This window comes from Lynx canadensis, chromosome C1, assembly GCF_007474595.2.
Source record: "Lynx canadensis isolate LIC74 chromosome C1, mLynCan4.pri.v2, whole genome shotgun sequence".
Taxonomy (NCBI): Eukaryota; Metazoa; Chordata; class Mammalia; order Carnivora; family Felidae; genus Lynx; species Lynx canadensis.
Window position 1 is genome coordinate 71,767,854 of NC_044310.1, and position 18,618 is coordinate 71,786,471.

The 18,618-nt window shown below is 45.0% G+C and overlaps 2 protein-coding genes across 2 annotated transcripts in view; one reads left to right on the forward strand and one right to left on the reverse strand.

The window, feature by feature from the left end:
* Positions 1 to 424: 424 nt before the first annotated feature.
* CCN1 (cellular communication network factor 1) lies at positions 425 to 3,206 on the forward strand. Its single transcript, XM_030327493.2, has 5 exons — positions 425 to 735; positions 1,036 to 1,249; positions 1,599 to 1,955; positions 2,087 to 2,298; positions 2,416 to 3,206. The coding sequence occupies exons 1-5, from the start codon at positions 673 to 675 to the stop codon at positions 2,716 to 2,718; spliced, it is 1,149 nt and encodes a 382-aa protein (XP_030183353.1). The 5' UTR covers positions 425 to 672; the 3' UTR covers positions 2,719 to 3,206.
* Positions 3,207 to 10,859: 7,653 nt separating this feature from the next.
* The window catches only part of ZNHIT6 (zinc finger HIT-type containing 6), a 105,064-nt gene continuing 97,305 nt past the window's right edge, over positions 10,860 to 18,618 (reverse strand). Inside the window, exon 10 of the mRNA XM_030326091.2 lies at positions 10,860 to 11,211. Within this exon, the coding sequence (XP_030181951.1) occupies positions 11,195 to 11,211 (17 nt within the window). The 3' untranslated portion in view covers positions 10,860 to 11,194. The remainder of the gene's footprint in view (positions 11,212 to 18,618) is intronic.

An 18,618-nucleotide genomic window follows, 5' to 3' on the forward strand; every position in this document is an offset into this window, starting at 1 on the left:
TTCCCGGGTGAGGGCTTCCAAGGCTGCCCGGTCAACTCGGCATCACCAAACAAAACCACTTTTGTTCCTCCCTCCCAGGTCCTCCCACCCTCCCAGTCCAGGCAAAGTTTTGAACTCGCCCCCCCTTGCCCCTTCCACCACCATCACCACCATCACGCCAGAAAGAGCCCTCCCAATCGAAGTCATTATTTAAAGTGGAAAAAACGGTAGATTGTTTTCTAGACGGGTCCAGGACAAAAAAAAAAAAAAAAAAAAAAAAAAAAAGGTGCAACGGAGCCAGGGGAGGCGCTTGGCAGCAGCCCGCGCCAACCAGCATTCCTGAGATGTTTGAGAATTCTGGAACGCGCAGACAGAGCCGACGTCACTGCAACACGCGGCGCCGCGGCCGGCCCGTATAAAAGGCGGGCTCTGGCCGCTTGGGCAGACCGCGAGCGAGAGCGCCCCCGAGCAGCACCCGCGCCCTTCGCGCCTCCTCGGGAAGGACCTCAAGAGAAGGACGCTTGCAGCCCGCTCGCCGCCCCAGCCCTCGCCCTCCTGCCACTGGGCCCGCCACCCCGCCGCACGGACCGGAGCCTGTCCCGTCTCCCGGATCCACGCACCAGACCTCGACTGCTGCGCACCCGTGTATCGGCGTCTTTGCTTCCGCGCTCGTCCGGACTCCTGCGCGCCACAATGAGCTCCCGCACCGCCAGGACGCTCGCCTTCGCCGTCACCCTTCTCCACTTGGCCAGGCTGGTGAGTTCTTTTGCCTCCGCTTCCCCATCCGCTCTTCCAGGCCCTTCCCCTTTCCCCAGATTGCTCCCCGCAGAGAAAACTAAACTAAAAAGTTCGGGGGCGTTTCGGGTTAGCTCTTTCTTCAAACCCCCCTGGAGACGCGTCGGGGGGCCTGATGGCAGCCGCAGCCGCCAAGGGTGGCCGGGTTGGACGGGATCAGAGACCCCCTGCGGACAGGGTCGGAGGAACCCTCCCTTCTCTGGGTTCGTCTGCTAACCGCGCCGAGTCTCACGCGTGCCTTGTCCCCCCACCCCCCTCCAGGCGCTCTCCACCTGCCCTGCCGCCTGCCACTGCCCCCAGGAGGCGCCCAAGTGCGCCCCGGGAGTCGGGCTGGTCCGGGACGGCTGCGGCTGCTGTAAGGTCTGCGCCAAGCAGCTCAACGAGGACTGCAGCAAAATGCAGCCCTGCGACCACACCAAGGGGCTGGAATGCAATTTCGGCGCCAGTTCCACCGCTCCGAAGGGGATCTGCAGAGGTAAGATGCTTGTGGTTTGGCCCCTTTAAAAAAATAATAGTCCCCGTAGTCCAGAAGTTTAGTAATTTTGAGACCATGTATGGTGATGCTTTGTTGTTGGTAGCTTGGCAGAAAGGCACATGATTTCAGCAGTCTGGAATGCAATTCAGTGTGTCTGGGCCCAACGAAAAGCGCATACGGAAAAGTGATTCCTGACTAACTTATTGTTCTGGTCTGGAGTCCCCAAGGAATTGTCGGGAACTTTACCATAAATTGAATTTAACAGCAGAAAATATGTATGAGTTTCAGGCCGTGGTTGGGAATCTTAACTTTATCCTCTTTTCCCTTTCTCTTTCGGTGCTCTTTGCAGCTCAATCAGAGGGCAGACCCTGTGAATATAACTCCAGAATCTACCAGAATGGGGAAAGTTTCCAGCCCAACTGTAAACATCAGTGCACATGTATCGACGGCGCTGTGGGCTGCATTCCTCTGTGTCCCCAAGAACTCTCTCTCCCCAACTTGGGCTGTCCCAACCCCCGGCTAGTCAAAGTTACTGGGCAGTGCTGTGAGGAGTGGGTCTGTGACGAGGATGGTGCCAAGGACCCCGCGGACGACCGGGATGGCCTCCTGGGCAAGGGGCTGGCATTTGATGCCTCGGAGGTGGAGTTAACCAGGAACAATGAATTAATTGCGGTTGGAAAAGGCGGCTCCCTGAAGCGGCTCCCAGGTAAGTTGAGACTGAGCCTGAAAGACCTTGTACTGAAATACATTCCTAGTTTGAAGCTTTGTAGAAACGACTCCTTGAGTCTGTTGGTGTCATTATGCCTCTGAGAAATTTTCCCTCTTGTTTGTCTCTAGCGTTTGGAATGGAACCTCGAATCCTATACAACCCTTCTTTACATGGCCAGAAATGTATCGTTCAAACAACTTCATGGTCCCAGTGCTCCAAGACCTGTGGAACTGGTATCTCCACACGAGTTACCAATGACAACCTTGAATGCCGCCTGGTGAAGGAAACCCGGATTTGTGAAGTGCGGCCTTGTGGACAGCAGACGTACAGCAGCCTGAAAGTAAGTTCCGGTGGTGCTTGTTGGAGACTGTTGCCTGGCAGCTGGGCGAGATGTGAACCTCTCTTCCGAGACAGAGAAACACTGTTCCTAACTCTCCTTCTTTCCTCTTTCTTACAGAAGGGCAAGAAATGCAGCAAGACCAAGAAATCCCCCGAACCAGTCAAGTTTACTTATGCTGGATGTTCGAGTGTGAAGAAATACCGGCCCAAGTATTGCGGCTCGTGCGTGGACGGCCGCTGCTGCACGCCCCAGCAGACCAGGACTGTGAAGATGCGCTTCCGTTGCGAAGATGGGGAGACGTTTTCCAAGAACGTCATGATGATCCAGTCCTGCAAGTGCAACTACAACTGCCCGCATGCCAACGAGGCGGTGTTTCCCTTCTACAGGCTGTTCAATGACATTCACAAATTTAGGGACTAAATGCCACCTGGGTTTCCAGCGCGAGGGTGAACAAACGAGGGGGGAGAAGAGTGCCAGAATCACAGAGATATGGGTGGGGGCGGTGGGGGTGAGGGACTCATTGTAGAAGGGATGCATTGCTCATTCTTGAGTAGTATTAAGGTATTTTGAAACTGCCAGGTGTGCTGGTGCAGATGGACGGACACTAACGCAGCCACGATGGGAGAATACTTCGCTTCATAATATTGGAGCCCACGTTACTGCTTCATTTTGGAGCTTGTGCTGTTGATGACGTTCTGTTTTCTGTTTGTAAATTATTTGGTAAGCATATTTTTCTCTAGGCTTTTTTTCCTTTTGGTTCTACAATTGTTAAAAAAAAAAAAAAGATTAGTTGATCAGTTAAAGCCTTCATCTTTTGAAAGAAGTAAATGGGAGGGGGTGCCATCCCTTCCTGAAGGGGACACTCTGTGAGTGACCGTGAGAGGCAGCTATCTGCACTCTAAACTGCAAACAGAAATCAGGTGTTTTAAGACTGAATGTTTTTATTTATCGAAATGTAGCTTTTGGGGAGGGAAGGGAAATGTAATACTGGAATAATTTGTAAATGATTTTAATTTTATATTCAGTGAAAAGAATTTATTTATGGAATTAATCATTTAATAAAGAAATATTTACCTAATATCTGAGTGTGTGGCATTCGATATTTTCAGAGACTATCCAAAGTCATTGGCAAAAGCTTAGCGTATTATGCATTCTTTCAATTATTCAACCAGGACTACTTGAGTGCCTACTTTGTGCCAGGAACTGTTCTAGGAGCTTGGGATAAGAGCAGGGAACTAACCTACAAAAGTAAGACAATGACTGCTTTTATCTTCAGTTGAGAAAAATCTCTGCATGTAAAGTAATCTGTTTTTAAAACATGTTGAACACTAGGCATCCTAGGAAGCACAAGGAATCTGAAGCTAAATTTGTGATTTAAATAGTAATGCTTTATGGGGCTCCTGGGTGGCTCAGTTGGATAAGCATCGGACTTGGGCTCAGGTCATGATCTCATGGTTCCTGGGTTTGAGCCCCGCGTTGGGCTCTGTGCTGGTAGCTCAGAGCCTGGATCCTGCTTCTGATTCTGTGTATCCCTCTCTGTCTCTCTGTCCCTCTCCCGCTCATACTCTCTCTCTCTCAAAAATAAACATTGAAAAAATTAAAAAAAATAATAATGCTTTATTTTCATATGAATTCAAAGCCTAAGGGTCTCCATCACTCCATCATTGTAAGGTGGGTATAGTAGGGTCATTTATCATTTTAATTACTAGGTTATTATGCTTGTCACCTTGGAAGAAGAGAGGAACTTGAATGAAACAGTCCATAACCCAGGCTGCCCATATCTAAATTCATGGGCAAGATTAAGTCTGGTTGGATAATGTGTTATAGAAGGTCACTTGTTTATAACTTTATATTTTCCCAATATTGTTCTGAAAGCATAGGAGAACTACCGAAAGATCGATCCACCCTTAGTTGGGAGCAGAAAAAAAGTCTTGGAGTCTATAGGAGTCAGTTTGTTTTCACTGAATGAGCTTGAAGCAATGACTTGTGTTAATCCTAATAAGCCAGTGATTAGGTAAACATGCTGTTAAATGCAAAGGAATGCAAGGAATTTCAAGTACTTTTCCAATAGCGTGAGGACCGAGCTACCCCATCCCCCCTTTCCTTTTTATAATATACGTTATGCTGCTGGAGGAGGGAGCAGTTAGAGTTGGCTATCCAGAAGGTCAAAGGCTAGATGCAGAGCATTCCTAAAAGAAAAGGACCTCAATCTTAGGTCTAGGAGAGGTTGAGAAGGCTGCGTCAATGTTTGTGAAAATGCTGGTAGCCTGTTTTAGAAGAATCTACCTCTTTAGAAAGCACTGACAATAAACCTTTTATAGAGAAGTTTTCCTTTCATCGACGCTCTTGGCTTCTGTTCAAATCCATAGTGAAATATTTCAGTCTGCACTTGGTTAAGAAAGTACTTGAATATTTAGGTATCGAGAAAGTGCTTTAAAAGAGAAGGGGGACAGCTCTTGGGATCCTGTAAAAAGTGATTTTTCAAAACAGTTTAATATCAATGCCTTAATGAAGACCTACAGGAAAGCACTGCCTAAGAATCTATTTAAAAGCCTTACTGAAATGCATAAAGGTTCATAGAAATGTGACGGTAAAATGTATGGGCAAAGGCTCTTCTGATTTTGGCAATGTCTTGCCTGAAATATTACAACTTGTGCCTACCCAGTTGTCTGTTTCTTGCCCGCGGCATTGAAATTTTAAGGTATTTGGGAACTTAAACACCACCTGTGCCTTCTCCGATGCAGTTAAACTTAACAGTGCAATGTAACACGCGAAACAATAAAAGTGTGAGGTTTTTGTGGTGCAATCTTGTTGAGCAGACATCCAAATTCACGGGAAAGATTTTCACATTCCCAGGCACCAATCCTGAGGTCTTTTCCTCCAACACTAAAGCCCAGCAAATTGCTTCTTACATAGAGATCAAGGAGTAATATTTTATAGATCCTTTAAGAGTGTAGGGATGTAATAGGTATACAAATAAGCTCAAATGCGAAACAAAACCAGACATGGGAAAATACTGGATCTCTGGGTCCTTAACCTTATTGTAGTAAATACAATAAGAGTGATGCATAAAGTGGTAATTAGTGCTCAATTAGTGAAGACAAATAGGTACAAATTATGTCCATTTTATTTGGCTATAAAAAAAGTAAAGAAATTCAAAGTAGGGGAGAATAAAATTATGCAAATTAGAACATGGAACCTTTATCTAGGTGCAGTGTGGAGCTCTGCCTACTTCAAGTACTGAGAAAACAAAATCCAACACCAGGCATTTGCACATATGAAATAGAAGTTACATATATAAACATGCATCATAATATACATGTGCCCCTCCACATACAGTAAAGATTTGTGTTCTTCTTACTTTCCAATCCAAAAGACCCTGGTGGTCTTGACCTGTTTTGTTTTTTTTTTTTTCTTTTTTAATAGAGATGTAAGAACTGAGAGTTATAGGGTGACCTCAGAATCTCAGGAATTCAGTGAATTTTAAGAAATAGTCTATGGGACATTTAGCACCGTAAGTGGTCTCACTGTGATGATTTTCACTTAAACACACGTGTTATCTACTCCACAAAGAGATGCCACAGAGTCAAAATTAGCAAAGTATATTTTAGAGTTATTTTTCCAGTAGAGAGACTAGGTTTGCTTCGTACACTGTCTTTTCTCCTGCCCTCTGGATCCTATTTGTAAGTCAGTGGAGCCACAGCAAGGGTCCAGTAGGACCACAGGACACAACAAAGCTGTGTTCTGAGCAGGGTGGCAGGTGATGCAGGGGAAAGAATCCCAGACTGGAACTGGGAGTCTTTTAGCACCAGCTCTGCCATTAATTAACTAGGTGATTCTGGGCAAGTGTCTGGATGGATCTCTCCTGTTTTAAAATGGAACCATAGCTTCCAGCTGGTTTTTTTTTTTCCACCATAAATATTCTTTTTCATATGCTCTCTTTGGTGCACTGACTTCTGTACCTTAAAAACTTCATCTCCTCAAGCAACTGAATGTATGAAGTGAAAGCTACTTGGGTCTTTCTGTAGGCAAATGCACAATGCACTCATCTCCAGGAAGCCTTTGAAAACCGTAATGTTATTTGACCCTTCTTCCTCTCTGAAGTACTCATGGTTATAGGATGTGGCAATCCCTGGATCTCAGCCTATAGGTCCATGCTTTCATCTTCCTGCATAGCCCGATATCTGGGCCTCATTAAATCCCTGCCCTAAATAACTCATTCTTCAAAACAAGGCGCATTGTGAAGCGTGACAATGATGTATGTGTCCTATGGATAGAACGAATGTATTTGTAACTTAGCTTTATTGGTGGTGGGCAACGCTTATCCACCTAATCTTATAAAGTGCAATTCAATTAAGCAAGTACCCAGACGCATTTGTTAGTGCTTTACGACGCTCAGATATTCTGCTCACATATTCGGAATCCACCCCTTTCACATGCCCAGTGCAAACATCCAAAGCTAAGCCATCATCATCTCTTCCCTGAATTACTTAAATGGCTTCACTTGTGACATACTGTATTCCCTAAAGGTGGCTGCAGTAGTATCTTCCACCCCACATAATTAATCTTTGTCGCTTCTGCATAGATGGGGTTTATTCTACCCTCTTGGATCTGGTTGGGCTCTTTGCTTTAACCAATGAATATCCAGGAAGCAATGTACTGTGGTGCTAGTTCCAACTGTGGCGATGACTAGAAGCTCTTACTTCATTTCTCTTAGAAATGAACTTCCATGTAAGAAGCACAATGACCCTGAGACCAGCAGGCTGTGAGAAGCCCATACCACACTGACAGGCCCTAGAGGATAAGAAGACATGAGGAGAAAGAGAAAGGTCAGGGAGAATCTTCATGTGCACGAAGAAACCACCTTGGAAGTAGATCGTCCAGCTCCAGTTGCTGATGTCTTGTGAATCAGAGATAAAATAGCCGTTTGAGTCCTTCCCAGATTTCCTGACCCATAAAACAGTGAGCAGACTAACCGGTTATTTTAAGGCCCTAAGTTTTGGGTGTTGTTTGTTGGATAGCATACATAACCCAAACATCATTGGTTTCCTGCAAAGATTCATTTTCCTTATGGGAACCAGAGTGATTCTTCAAAAATGTGAATCAGAACACGTCAACCCTTGGCTTAAAAGCTCTATGGCTGCCCATTACTCTTGGAATAACACTCAACTCCCTCCTTACTAAGTACACAGGCCCTAGACCCTCCCTATTTCTTCCCACTCGCCCTTGCCACAATCCCACTTGCCTTTTCCTCTTTGAACTAAGCCACATCAGTGCCTCTTCAGGGCCTCTGCACTAGCTGTTCCTCTGTCTCAAATGCCCCTCTTGCCTCAATGTCTCTTAATCTACACTTCTTTTTGTCATGCAGGTGTCAGCATAAATGTTACCTTCTCAGTGACCTTCCCTTGCCACCTAGTCTAAAGTAGTTCATTACATCAAGCAGTTTTATTTTCACCACGGCCCTTAGGCCTACCAGATATTATTTATTTACTATGTCTCCCCCTTCCAGAATAGCCTCTATGAGATGAGAGATTTTTGGCTTTTTCACCACTACAAAAGCATCACTTGATACTGTGCCTGGCATAAAGCAGATGTTCATTAATTTAGATTAATGCTGTCTTAAAACTGCATTATGTAGAAGGCACCCCTCCCTTAGCACAATGTCTTCTTCCTACCTCCCCTTGGGCTTTCCCCTAGGTTGTTCCTCATTCATCCATCCTTCTATTCATACATCCAGTCAATAGACACTTGCCTGGCACCACTATATTCCACGTACAGTGCTATGGACTAGTTGATGAAGAAGCCTGGTTTCTTCACTTTGGGGACATACATGTAAGCAAAGATGAGTTAAGGTTAGGTTCAGCTGCAAATAAAAAGCTAAATAAAAAATGGCTTAAATAACACAAAGGTTTATTCCTCTGTCATGTGAAAAATCCAGGTAGGCTGTACAGGGCTGATGTGATGCCCTAAGTTTTCGGGGACCAAAGCTTCTGCTATCTTGTTCACCATGTGTGGCCTCCATTCCCCAATTCACCTCACCTAGCTGCAAGGAAGGCTAGGAAGTGTAGTTCCTATCCTGGGTTGCCACGTCCCCAGCTAAAAATCAGAGATCCTATTACTACAGAGGGGAGAACTAGTAGTCTATACCACATAGCACAAAATACATTATAAGAAGTAGAATAGGGCACAGAGGATGGTTGAGGGGAAAGCTACCAACTCTCTGAAGCTGGGATGAGAGAGGTTTCTTGGAGGAGTGGTCATCTCAGTAGTTTTTTCAAAGATACATAGGTCAGAAACTATTCAAAGGCCTTGGTGCTTGAGTTGGAAATTTCTGAAATAACCAGTGATACCTTTCTCATCTCAGCCATTAAGAGAAGTCAAAGACACCCACACTACCTGGGTTCAGAGTCTTACAGATCATTAGTGTTTGAAACAGCTTATATTCTTACTTTGGGTTCAGACGTATCATGAAGAGGTTATCCATATTAATGTTCTCCAGAGAAACAGAACCAATAGGATACATGTATATGTGTGTGCACGCACACACACACACATCAAGAGAAAGATTTATTTTAAGAAATTGGCTCATGTGATTATGGGGGCTGACAAGTCCAAAATCCTTAGGGGAAGCCAGCAGGCTGGAAACTCAGGTAAAAGTTAAATCCATAGGTCAGGCCAGGCAGGCTGGAAACAAGGTAGGGTTTCTATTGTGCAGTCTTGAGGCCAGATTCCTTCTTCTTTGGGAAACCTCAGTGTTTTGTCTTAAGCCTTTCAACTCATTAGATGAGGCCCACCCACATAATGAAGGGTAATCTGCTTTATTCAAAGTCAATCACATCTTTAAAATACCATTACAGCAACATTGAGACTGGTGTTTGACCGAACAAATGGGCATCATAGCCTAGCCAAGATGACACAGAAAATTAGCCATCATAGTACCTGTGTAGTAGACCCTTTTGGGGGCAAGAAGCTCATGTCCACTCTCTAAAATGGAATGAATGGGGCGCCTGGGTGGCTCAGTTGGTTAAGCAGCCGACTTCAGCTCAGGTCATGATCTCACAGTTCATGAGTTCGAGCCCCGCGTCAGGCTCTGTGCTGACAGTTGGAGCGTGGAGCCTGCTTCAGATTCTGTGTCTCCCTCTCTCTCTGTTCCTCCCCCACTCGTACTCTGTCTCTCTCTTAAAAATAAATAAAGATTAAAAAATAAATAAATAAAACGGAATGAATTTGAGCAGAGTCAGAAAAGGTAAAAGCTTTGCTAGTTATACCCAAGACATTCCCAGGCCTGTCGTTGTGCTTATGCATGAGTGGGGAAGGGCTCCAGTATTTATTTGACATCAATCAGACATCAATCAGATTTGTGGGCTTCTCAGAAATGCTCCTGGTACACTGACTGCAAGGTCCTTCCGGAACTGGCAGGATCTACTTTAGTCAAGATGGCTGCAGGGTGGGGGAGTGGAGAGACATCCTGATAAGACCTCTAGAGAAAAGCTTTCTGTAAATCTGTCTGGATACAGCAGGACACAATCCATCACTTGCACACACCCCGAGAGAGACAAAGAGCACTCCTTCTTCTGGCCCTTCGTGCAAATCCTCACTGTAGCACTGACACCACTATATTGTGACTCGTTCTTTAACTGCTCCCATGAGATTTTAAGCTCCTTGAAGGGTTTTGGTCAATGAATGAGTACCAACTAAGAATAAATTGGAAGGAGTATGAGAACTGCGTTCTAACATCTCCAGATCTTCGTGGAGAAGAGAAAGCAAGTTTGTTCTAAATCGCCCCAGGGCAGAATTCCCAAGCTGGTGGCTTGGGCGGGATTGGGCCAATAGACAACGTTTTGTTCAACTGGCACAGGGTTTATAAAAACTGAGCTTTGTTGCCAATATTTGAAAGCTGAGAAGTTTTTTTTTTAAGAAGTCCAAACTTCTGGCTTCTTTTGAAAAATTCGTAGATCTGCAGCAGTGGACTACATTCTCTACATGGCAGCTTCTGCATGGTGAGAGCAGTGTTACAGCTTCCTCGGAGCGTGTGCTCTGCTGTTCACCAGCACAGACTGAGGAGAAGAGACACGTATGTGTATGTGTGCGGTTGGGGAAGGTGAAGGGCGGGGAAGGGACGATCTTTAAAAAACACAGGTTCTTTCTTTACTGGCACAACCCAGAACACTCCTTGGAAGTGCTTAGAAAAGTAATGTTTAGCACGGGAACCATGTTATAAGCACAGGAAAAATAGAGGCCACGTCATTCATTTCAGATGGCCATGGGGCTATAAACATGCCGTCACTTCCCAGCTTCCTTCTACGGTAACGGTCTGTGTATTTTTGAGTAGAAGTATACCCATTCCACGTAAAATATCATGTCACATTTTCCCACCGACACCGGATGAGTTGATCAGAGATATACCCTGCATCCCGAACCTCTGCTGAATTTAACCAGCCATTTTTGTAGTGACCAAAGAGCCTTCCAAGGGGAATCACAACCCATAGCCAGGATTTTGCTCTAGAATTTTTTTTTTTTTTTTAATGACTCAAAGTCCTTCCTTCAAGTGCTGTCACATAAATAATACTCATTTTTCAGAGACATTCAATAAACTCCAGAGAGACTGAGAACTTGTCTAAGTAGTTATAGTTAGCTAGCCAGTAGCAGAGTGGAAGGTGGACCTCAGAGGATTTATTCTTCAGGCTTATCTCTGACAGGGGCATTTGGACACAGGAAAGCACTTGGGTTACAGGGAAGTTGGGGCTGGTTCTTTGGTGTCAACGTGGCTCCTGGGAAGACTTGGGCCAATGGATTTTCTATAGGCGAGTCAGGATCATCAGCATCCCGCTGCAAGGATGACGCCCTTCTCCGGCAAACAGAGAATGATTCAGCATGTAAACATCTGGATCTTCTGTTAAGGAGATTTGCTAGCTAAAAAAAACAAAAAACAAAAAACAAAAAACAAAAAAAAAACGTTGCTCATTCATGGAGAGAGTTTAAATTCTGGGCTCATGAGCAAAACTTGAGAGAGGTCCTTCCTATATTCCAAATTAGTTTGTTCTTGGAAAGGAGCCTATGTCTTTAATTGACTTCTTGCATTCAGAATGATACTTAGCTATTTACAGTGTTCTCTTTAATGTCTGGGGTTTTTTTCTTAACAAAAGGAAGGCATACTTATGCAAGAACATTGTAAGAAATACAGACTGTCAAAAATGAAGGTCCCTAGGAAACATTCCCCTTTATACACATGCACGTGCACCCATGCACATGCATACACACATACTTTTAAGTGCATAATGTGTATTATTCACAGATTTGGGGGAGTGACTAACTTGCATTTATTAATATTATTATTATGAACAAAAAAGATTAGACTATATATAGAGCTTTACATTTACTATACCTTGAAAGTCAATTAATGTTGATATATGCAGTTCTCCCAAAATCGCTATAATTGCTTTATAGATTTTCCTTGTATTATTGATATGCCACAATCTATTTATTCATTTATTTATTTCAGTTTATTTATTTTGAGAGAGAGAGAAAGAGAGAGAGAGCGAGCATAAGCAGGGAGGGGCAGAGAAAGGGAGAGAGAGAATCCCAAGCAGGCTCCACGCTGACAGTGTGGAGCCGGACACAGGGCTGGATCCCAAGAACCGTGAGATCATTACCTGAGTGGAAATCAAGAGTCAGATGCTAGGGGGCGCCTGGTTGTCTCTGTAGGTTGCGCAACCGACTTCGGCTCAGGTCATGATCTCATGGTTTGTGGGTTCAAGCCCCGTGTCTGGCTCTGTGCTGACAGCTCAGAGCCTGGAGCCTGCTTTGGATTCTGTGTCTCCCTCTCTCTCTGCCTCTCCCCTGCTGGTGCTGTCTCTCAAAAATAAATAAATGTAAAAAAATTAAAAAAAAAAAAAGAGTCAGATGCTTAACCGACTGAGCCACTCAGGAGCCCCTGGTGTGCCATAATTCATTTTCAAGTTTTCTCTCTCTCATTTGACCAGGAAAGGAAATCCCCTGTTGCCATTCTAACCTGAGGGATTGCATCAGAACTGGCTTCAGCCAACTTGAGTCTCATTCCCTTATCAGTGATAGGTCCTAATTGGTGATCCTCAAGGAGAAATCCTGTGGGGGTAGGGAAAGGTTCTGAGAAAAGGGCCTTTGATAATAAAAAGAGACTGGGAGAGGAAATGCCTTTCGTCTTTCCTGGGCATAACTTGTCTCCAGCCCAGGGAGAAGGCATCACTGACACACTGAAGATGACAAAGCAGAAAGGTGAAAAGCCCCTGAGTCTCTAAAGAGATCACTAAGCTGCTGAACCACCCAGAGCTGGGCTCACCTGAAATGCAGACCTCTTGCTTGGTGTGATGATAAACCTCCTACTGTTTAAGCTGGTTCTGTTAAGCCAAATGTTACTTACAGCTAAAAGCATCCTAACTGATGATTTTATACTTGGCCCTTTTTGATGTCTGTAAGTTTTATAAATAATGTAGCAATAACCATTTCCAAAGGAGAAGAAAGTACTTTTAGATGTGAATGAATAAACCAACAAAAATATTTGGCAGGAATATAACTTAGTTATTAACATTCACTGGGGCGCCTGGGTGGCTCAGTCGGTTAAGCCACCGACTTCGGCTCAGGTCATGATCTTGTGGTCCGCAGGTTTGAGCCCCGCGTCGGGCTCTGTGCTGACAGCTCAGAGCCTGGAGCCTGTTTCGAATTCTGTGTCTCCCTCTCTCTCTGACCCTCCCCCGTTCATGCTCTCTCTCTGTCTCAAAAATAAATAAACGTTAAAAAAAAAATTAAAAACAAAAACAAAAACATGCACTTGATTGGCTATGGGTCAGCTAGACATGGGTAACAAAAAGGAAATAATGACACACGGTCCCTGGTCTCAAGGGTAACACATCTAGCAGAGTTAGTAATATATACAAGTAATTCTAGTGTACTGTAACTGTGCCAGAAACTTAGGAATATGAGAGTTCAGAGGGTAGTCAGAAAAAGCTTCACAGAGGACACAGTATCTGAACAGAGTTTTGAAGGATGAATAGGAGTCTGTTTGGAATTACGTCCCAAGTTGAAAAATACCGAAGTATTCAAAGCCTACGAATACTATCAGAGTCAGCAAATGCACAGCCTCAGACAAGACCTGAGCACTAAAAGCCATTTTGCATCTTCACTTTTGCACTTGTGGCTGAGAAGAGGAAAAGCAGCCCTCAGTAGGGACCTACAGGAGACCTGTCCTGGTGATGGGGACACGCCTGTCCCTTCCATGGGTGTTACCTTTGGAAATCCCCCACCCGCACAGTAATAAGAGCTGCCGGCCTGCACAGGGTGAGATAGCACTGACATCACCAGATATGAGATGGAAATGGTGAAGTGCACCATACCCCCAGAAGACAAAAGCGGTCTGCTTCCCCCACACAACAGCCTCGATATGACAGGATAACCTCAGGCTGACAGGACCTAGCCTGGGCCTGACCCACTGGTGGGTCACCCAAGGCAGCCCCAGTGACTACTTGGACCCGGTGGCAAAGGCAAAAAGCCCAGAGAGAAGCGACCTGGAAAACTTGGTTACTGCCATCTGATGCTCTTGTGTTTGTGCCACAGGTCAGATTCCAGTAGGAGGCCAGTCCCTTAATGGCTTCCGGTCCCTCCTAGAATAATGCTCATCCTTACCACTAGCTGCGCACAGTCTTCTTGTCCAGGATTTTAAAGGCTGTGGTAATGTGACATGCAAGCAAAAGGCCACAGGGACAGCTCCATGCTGGCTCCATAACCTCATCTATTCCTCCAGACACGAAAGAACTGTCATAATTGCACTCACAATCAAAGTGAATGTCAAGAAAAGGCATTAACTAAACAGCCAGGAGTCCTCACATTCTGTATAGGCAAGTGTGAATAAGTAATTCATGGTCTTTCTGTGCTGCATCAATGAATTAGAGGATTTGGATTTTTTTATTATGTCGATACATTTGGTCTAAAGCATGCTGGGTATTTGCATATGCACCAAGGGACTTCTTGAGCCCCCCCCCCCCCCCATGCAGTCATCTTCCCCGTCATCTGCCTAGAAGCTGTACATTCTCTACAATCTCAGAAGAAACTAGGTCTCTTGGCATGTTGTGGGAACACAGCTATTGAAATAAATGGAACATGGCAAGTGTACAGGGCCAGCAACAGGAGCCACTGCTTTTTTTTTTTTGGGTGAGGAATGGTGACGCCAAAAAAAGAAAGGGAAGAAATCCCCTGTAACATTAGATAGACTGTAAGAAACTGTTCTGAATTTGGGCCAAAAAATCAAGATTAGCAGTCACACTGAAGTGTTTTTGTATTGCATTTTTGGCCTCAGTAACAGAAATTCATTCATTGACCTATATCTGCACACACACTTATATCTGTCTGTTGCACACACGCACACACAGCCTTGTGGTTTATAATTCCTGTTTGTTATAGGTCAGGTGTAGTGCTGGGTCCCGGAAGGTACAGTTCACTAAGGACTTGCGTCTACGAATCATGGGATCAAGAAGAGTGTCCTCATTCTTCAAGGGCTGCTACCGACACCTGTCTCTGCTACTTTGCTCCTCTGGTTTTCCTGCGACCTGCATGCAAGGGAATCGGGGCTAGGCTGCTACACACGCCTCACTCCCAGAATGGAGGGAGGGCAAGGCCACTCCAGCCCAGCTTCCCTGGAGAACCATGGAAAAGGGGCATTGTTTTAAACTTATGATATACATTCTCTGCAAAGGGAAATCCACGAGGTATACTCACACAGGGGCCCAATTTTATTCTTCAACTATCAAACTCCACTTGGAGTCCTGTGGTATTAAACCATTACTTAGCACTTTCACGTACCCTATATCATCTAAGACATGGATGACTGCAAGACACAACATCATTTTACATACCTTTAAGAAAAACCCAGCCAATTATGGCCAGCTATGTCATAGTTGCATGCTTGCAGTCAAATGTATCTTGATTACAGAGCTGTTAAAGTGTAAAAATATGTACATTCTAGAATCGATGATACCCAAGGGCTTGTCTAACTAGACTTAGTTCTAGTGTAGTGTGTGAGTTCTCAGTGGGCAGGAACACATCTTTCTTCAAGATTTGTTTAAATGTTTATTTATTTGAGAGAGAGAGAGAGAGAGAGAGAGAGAGAATGGGGGCAGGTCAAAGAGAGAAGGGGAGAGAGGATCTGAAGTAGGCTCTGTGCTGACAGCAGAGAGCACGACGCGGGGCTCAAACTCAAGAACTGCAAGATCATGACCTGAGCCACAGTCAGACGCTTAACTGACTGAGCCACCCACGTGCCCCAACAGGAACACATCTTATAGTCCTTCTCTACTTTGCTGTGTCTAGCACAGTGTCATGCACATAGAAAGTGCACAATAAACTTGATAATAAATGAATGATGATAATGAATGAACGAATGAATGAATGAATGAATTGACTAGCTGAGACAAATTCTACGTCCCCCTTACAGCATTCAGTCAGCCCACTTGAATAGAGGTAAGAAGGTCCAGATTGGGTCTGCTTCTTCCTATTACACCCAACTTTGGAAACAGACTCAACGAGCAGACGTGGAGGGGGAGCCTTTAGCACTTACAGCACTTACTCAAGATCCGATCACCTTAAGCCCTGGTCAAGGAGCTGCTGGCCAGACACGCTGTGACACCAGGCTCCTTGGGGACCTATTTATGTTTCTCCTGAAAACCGGTGTGTAATATCAAACTTCTGAAAATAAAATCACAGTTTAAGTGGACTATGGGAGCTGGCTATTTAGAGAAGCCTGCTGGCAAGTTCTCTCTTGTAAAGTCAATAACCAGCCCAGATTTATCTATTTTATGACTTTGTATTTTTCTGTATCGCGTTCCCGTAGAGCAAGGCACACCCTTATATTGAGTTTCCCCACAGTAGAGTCTTTGTGCTGGGTCAGTAGCTTGAAGCGTTTTTGCTACAACGGGCCTCTTTCCCTTGAGGGTTCCTGGTCTGCTAGGGCGGTCCCAGTTAGACCAATCCCCTCCCCCAGAGGCCAGGGCTTTGCTGCAGTGGATGGAGCAAATGGAAATCACATTTTCCTTTGTTTTGTTTACTTTAGAATGAAGTTACTTCTGACCAGAGAGCTGCATTCCAACTTTAGAGACATGGGCCACAATGATAACACAGGCATGAACCCTGCACAGAACACAGCACATGTGAGCATGCCACATGTGTGCAGAGGGAGAGGAATGGGCTTCATACCTTCGACCCCTGTGTACTAAGCATCTGAGACATTCCAGGTTCTGTGCTACTTCTTTCGGGGAACAAAGAGATGAACAAGACGCAGCCCCTGGCCTCATGGTCTAGTTACAGTAAGCTGTGCTGAAAAACAATGCAGGTGTGAGGCTGCCTCAGCCTCAGAGAGTTGGAGAAGGTTTTACGTGGAGTACAATCTGGAAGTCAGGTCTTGGTAGAAAAGGAGAAGGGAAAAAAAAAATTAAAAAAAAAACAAAAAAGAAAAGGGGAAGGGAGAAAGGGCAAGCTGAGTAGTGAGAACAGCATGTGCAAAGGCACGGGTGTGCAAGACCGTGGGAACCCAAGAAACTGTCGGTCAGAGGGCACTCTGCAAGTATCTCCTTTTATTCCCATCCAAAGCCGGTGACACTAAGGTGAAAGACATCCCTGGACTGGATCCATAATCGCATGGGCCTCCAGGCAATCCTAAACTTGACTGCCCACATCTCCTGTTTCCCACAGACCTATGAACCTCTAGTCCTGGTGCTGTTGGTGCCACAGGACCCACAGGACCCACCGATGGGAAATCGGACCCACATTCTTGAAAAGATCTTCTCCTCTATAGTTTTGTAGGCTAAACGGTGGGAGAAGCAGGAGAGAGCCAGTTAGGTTCTTCAGTGGTGGTTCTGGAACGAGGCTGTACTACCCAGTCAGAAATGCCAGATGGCTTCCTTATACTTGCTTAGTTCTCTTCACTTGTACATCCTCAACTGTCACATGCTTGCGAAATCTGCAGGCTCATATTTGCCTGACCTGCTCCTCTGAGTCTCCCCCCAGGGTGTGATAAATAATCCCCGGAAAACACAAGTTCTCATAATCCCTTCAAAGTGGTGAGAGATATCAGAGGCAGCGGCTATGGGTTTCTGAGGCTTGAATTCTCATATTCCTAATCTCTGGGCACAGTCTCCTGTCATCGCTGGCGGACAATTCTCCCCCTCCTTAATGGTGGGCATGTACCATCTGTTTTACTTAATACTATTCAGTCAGACAGAGCTCCAGAGGTGAACTGGGGGACCCTACACTTGGGAGCGACTTGTAGGTTCCTGGATCCACCTACCCCCAGAACCCTTTCCCCCACATCCTTGGCAAGGAGTGACCCATGCTTTTCTCACTCACAGAGGTGGTATCTGCTCTGCCTCCTTCTGTAGTTCATGCTCCAGAAGTGTGAGCTGTTCTTCTGAATACTAATGTGAAATCCTTCTCCCTATAACTTTTAGTAACGGTTAATGGTTGTCCTCCTGGCAGTCCTCGGAATGAATGTGGTCCTCTCAATTATGTGCTCCATCCCTACCTGCATTCCCAGCCTTTCTTTTCTTTTCTTCTATTTGTTCCTTTGTTTGTTTTTTTTTTGTTTTTCCCTTAAACATTTACAGTGGGTACAATTATTCCTCACATGGTCTAGTCTTCGGGTCTTCATTCTCTAGTTGCTTGCTTCCAGATACATTTGAGTTTGTCAAGATCCCTCTAAAAAGGGGATATTGGTGGATTCACAGAGCCCTCTAGATCTCTCCTGAGTGCCAAGGCCAGGAAGCCTATCAGCTCCCTTCAGGACTCTAAGCGCACTTTTATTCACGAATCCACTTTCCCTACTAAATAGTGAGCACTTCTTCCCTAGCCTTTCCAGCCCCCAGCACAAGTGCAGACAAGTTTCAGAATCCGAGAGACAACAGGATATAGGAGAACTGGGTCTTCACTTGCTTAGTATCCCCACACACCAGTGCAGAGCCTGGTAACCAGGCTGTAATAACTGTATGGTCCATCAGCCAATTCATTGGTTTAATGAAAGCAGGCTAAGCTTGCATTTAATTTCTTGGCAGTATGTCAATACTTATTAATATAATAATTTTTAACTGACATCTTAAGGGTCTCTTCAGATGACCTTCTGTAAGGATAACCCACCACTTCTACTTGTGTTACTGCCTTTCCTTAATGTAAATTTAGGCTTTGGCATTTGCGTAACCCTTCCAAAATTTGATGGCTTAAAACAACAAGGACTTATTATTTGTCACAATTTTGTTTGTTGGCTAGGTGCAGCTGGGTGGTTATTCATGCAGTGACTCACTGAGC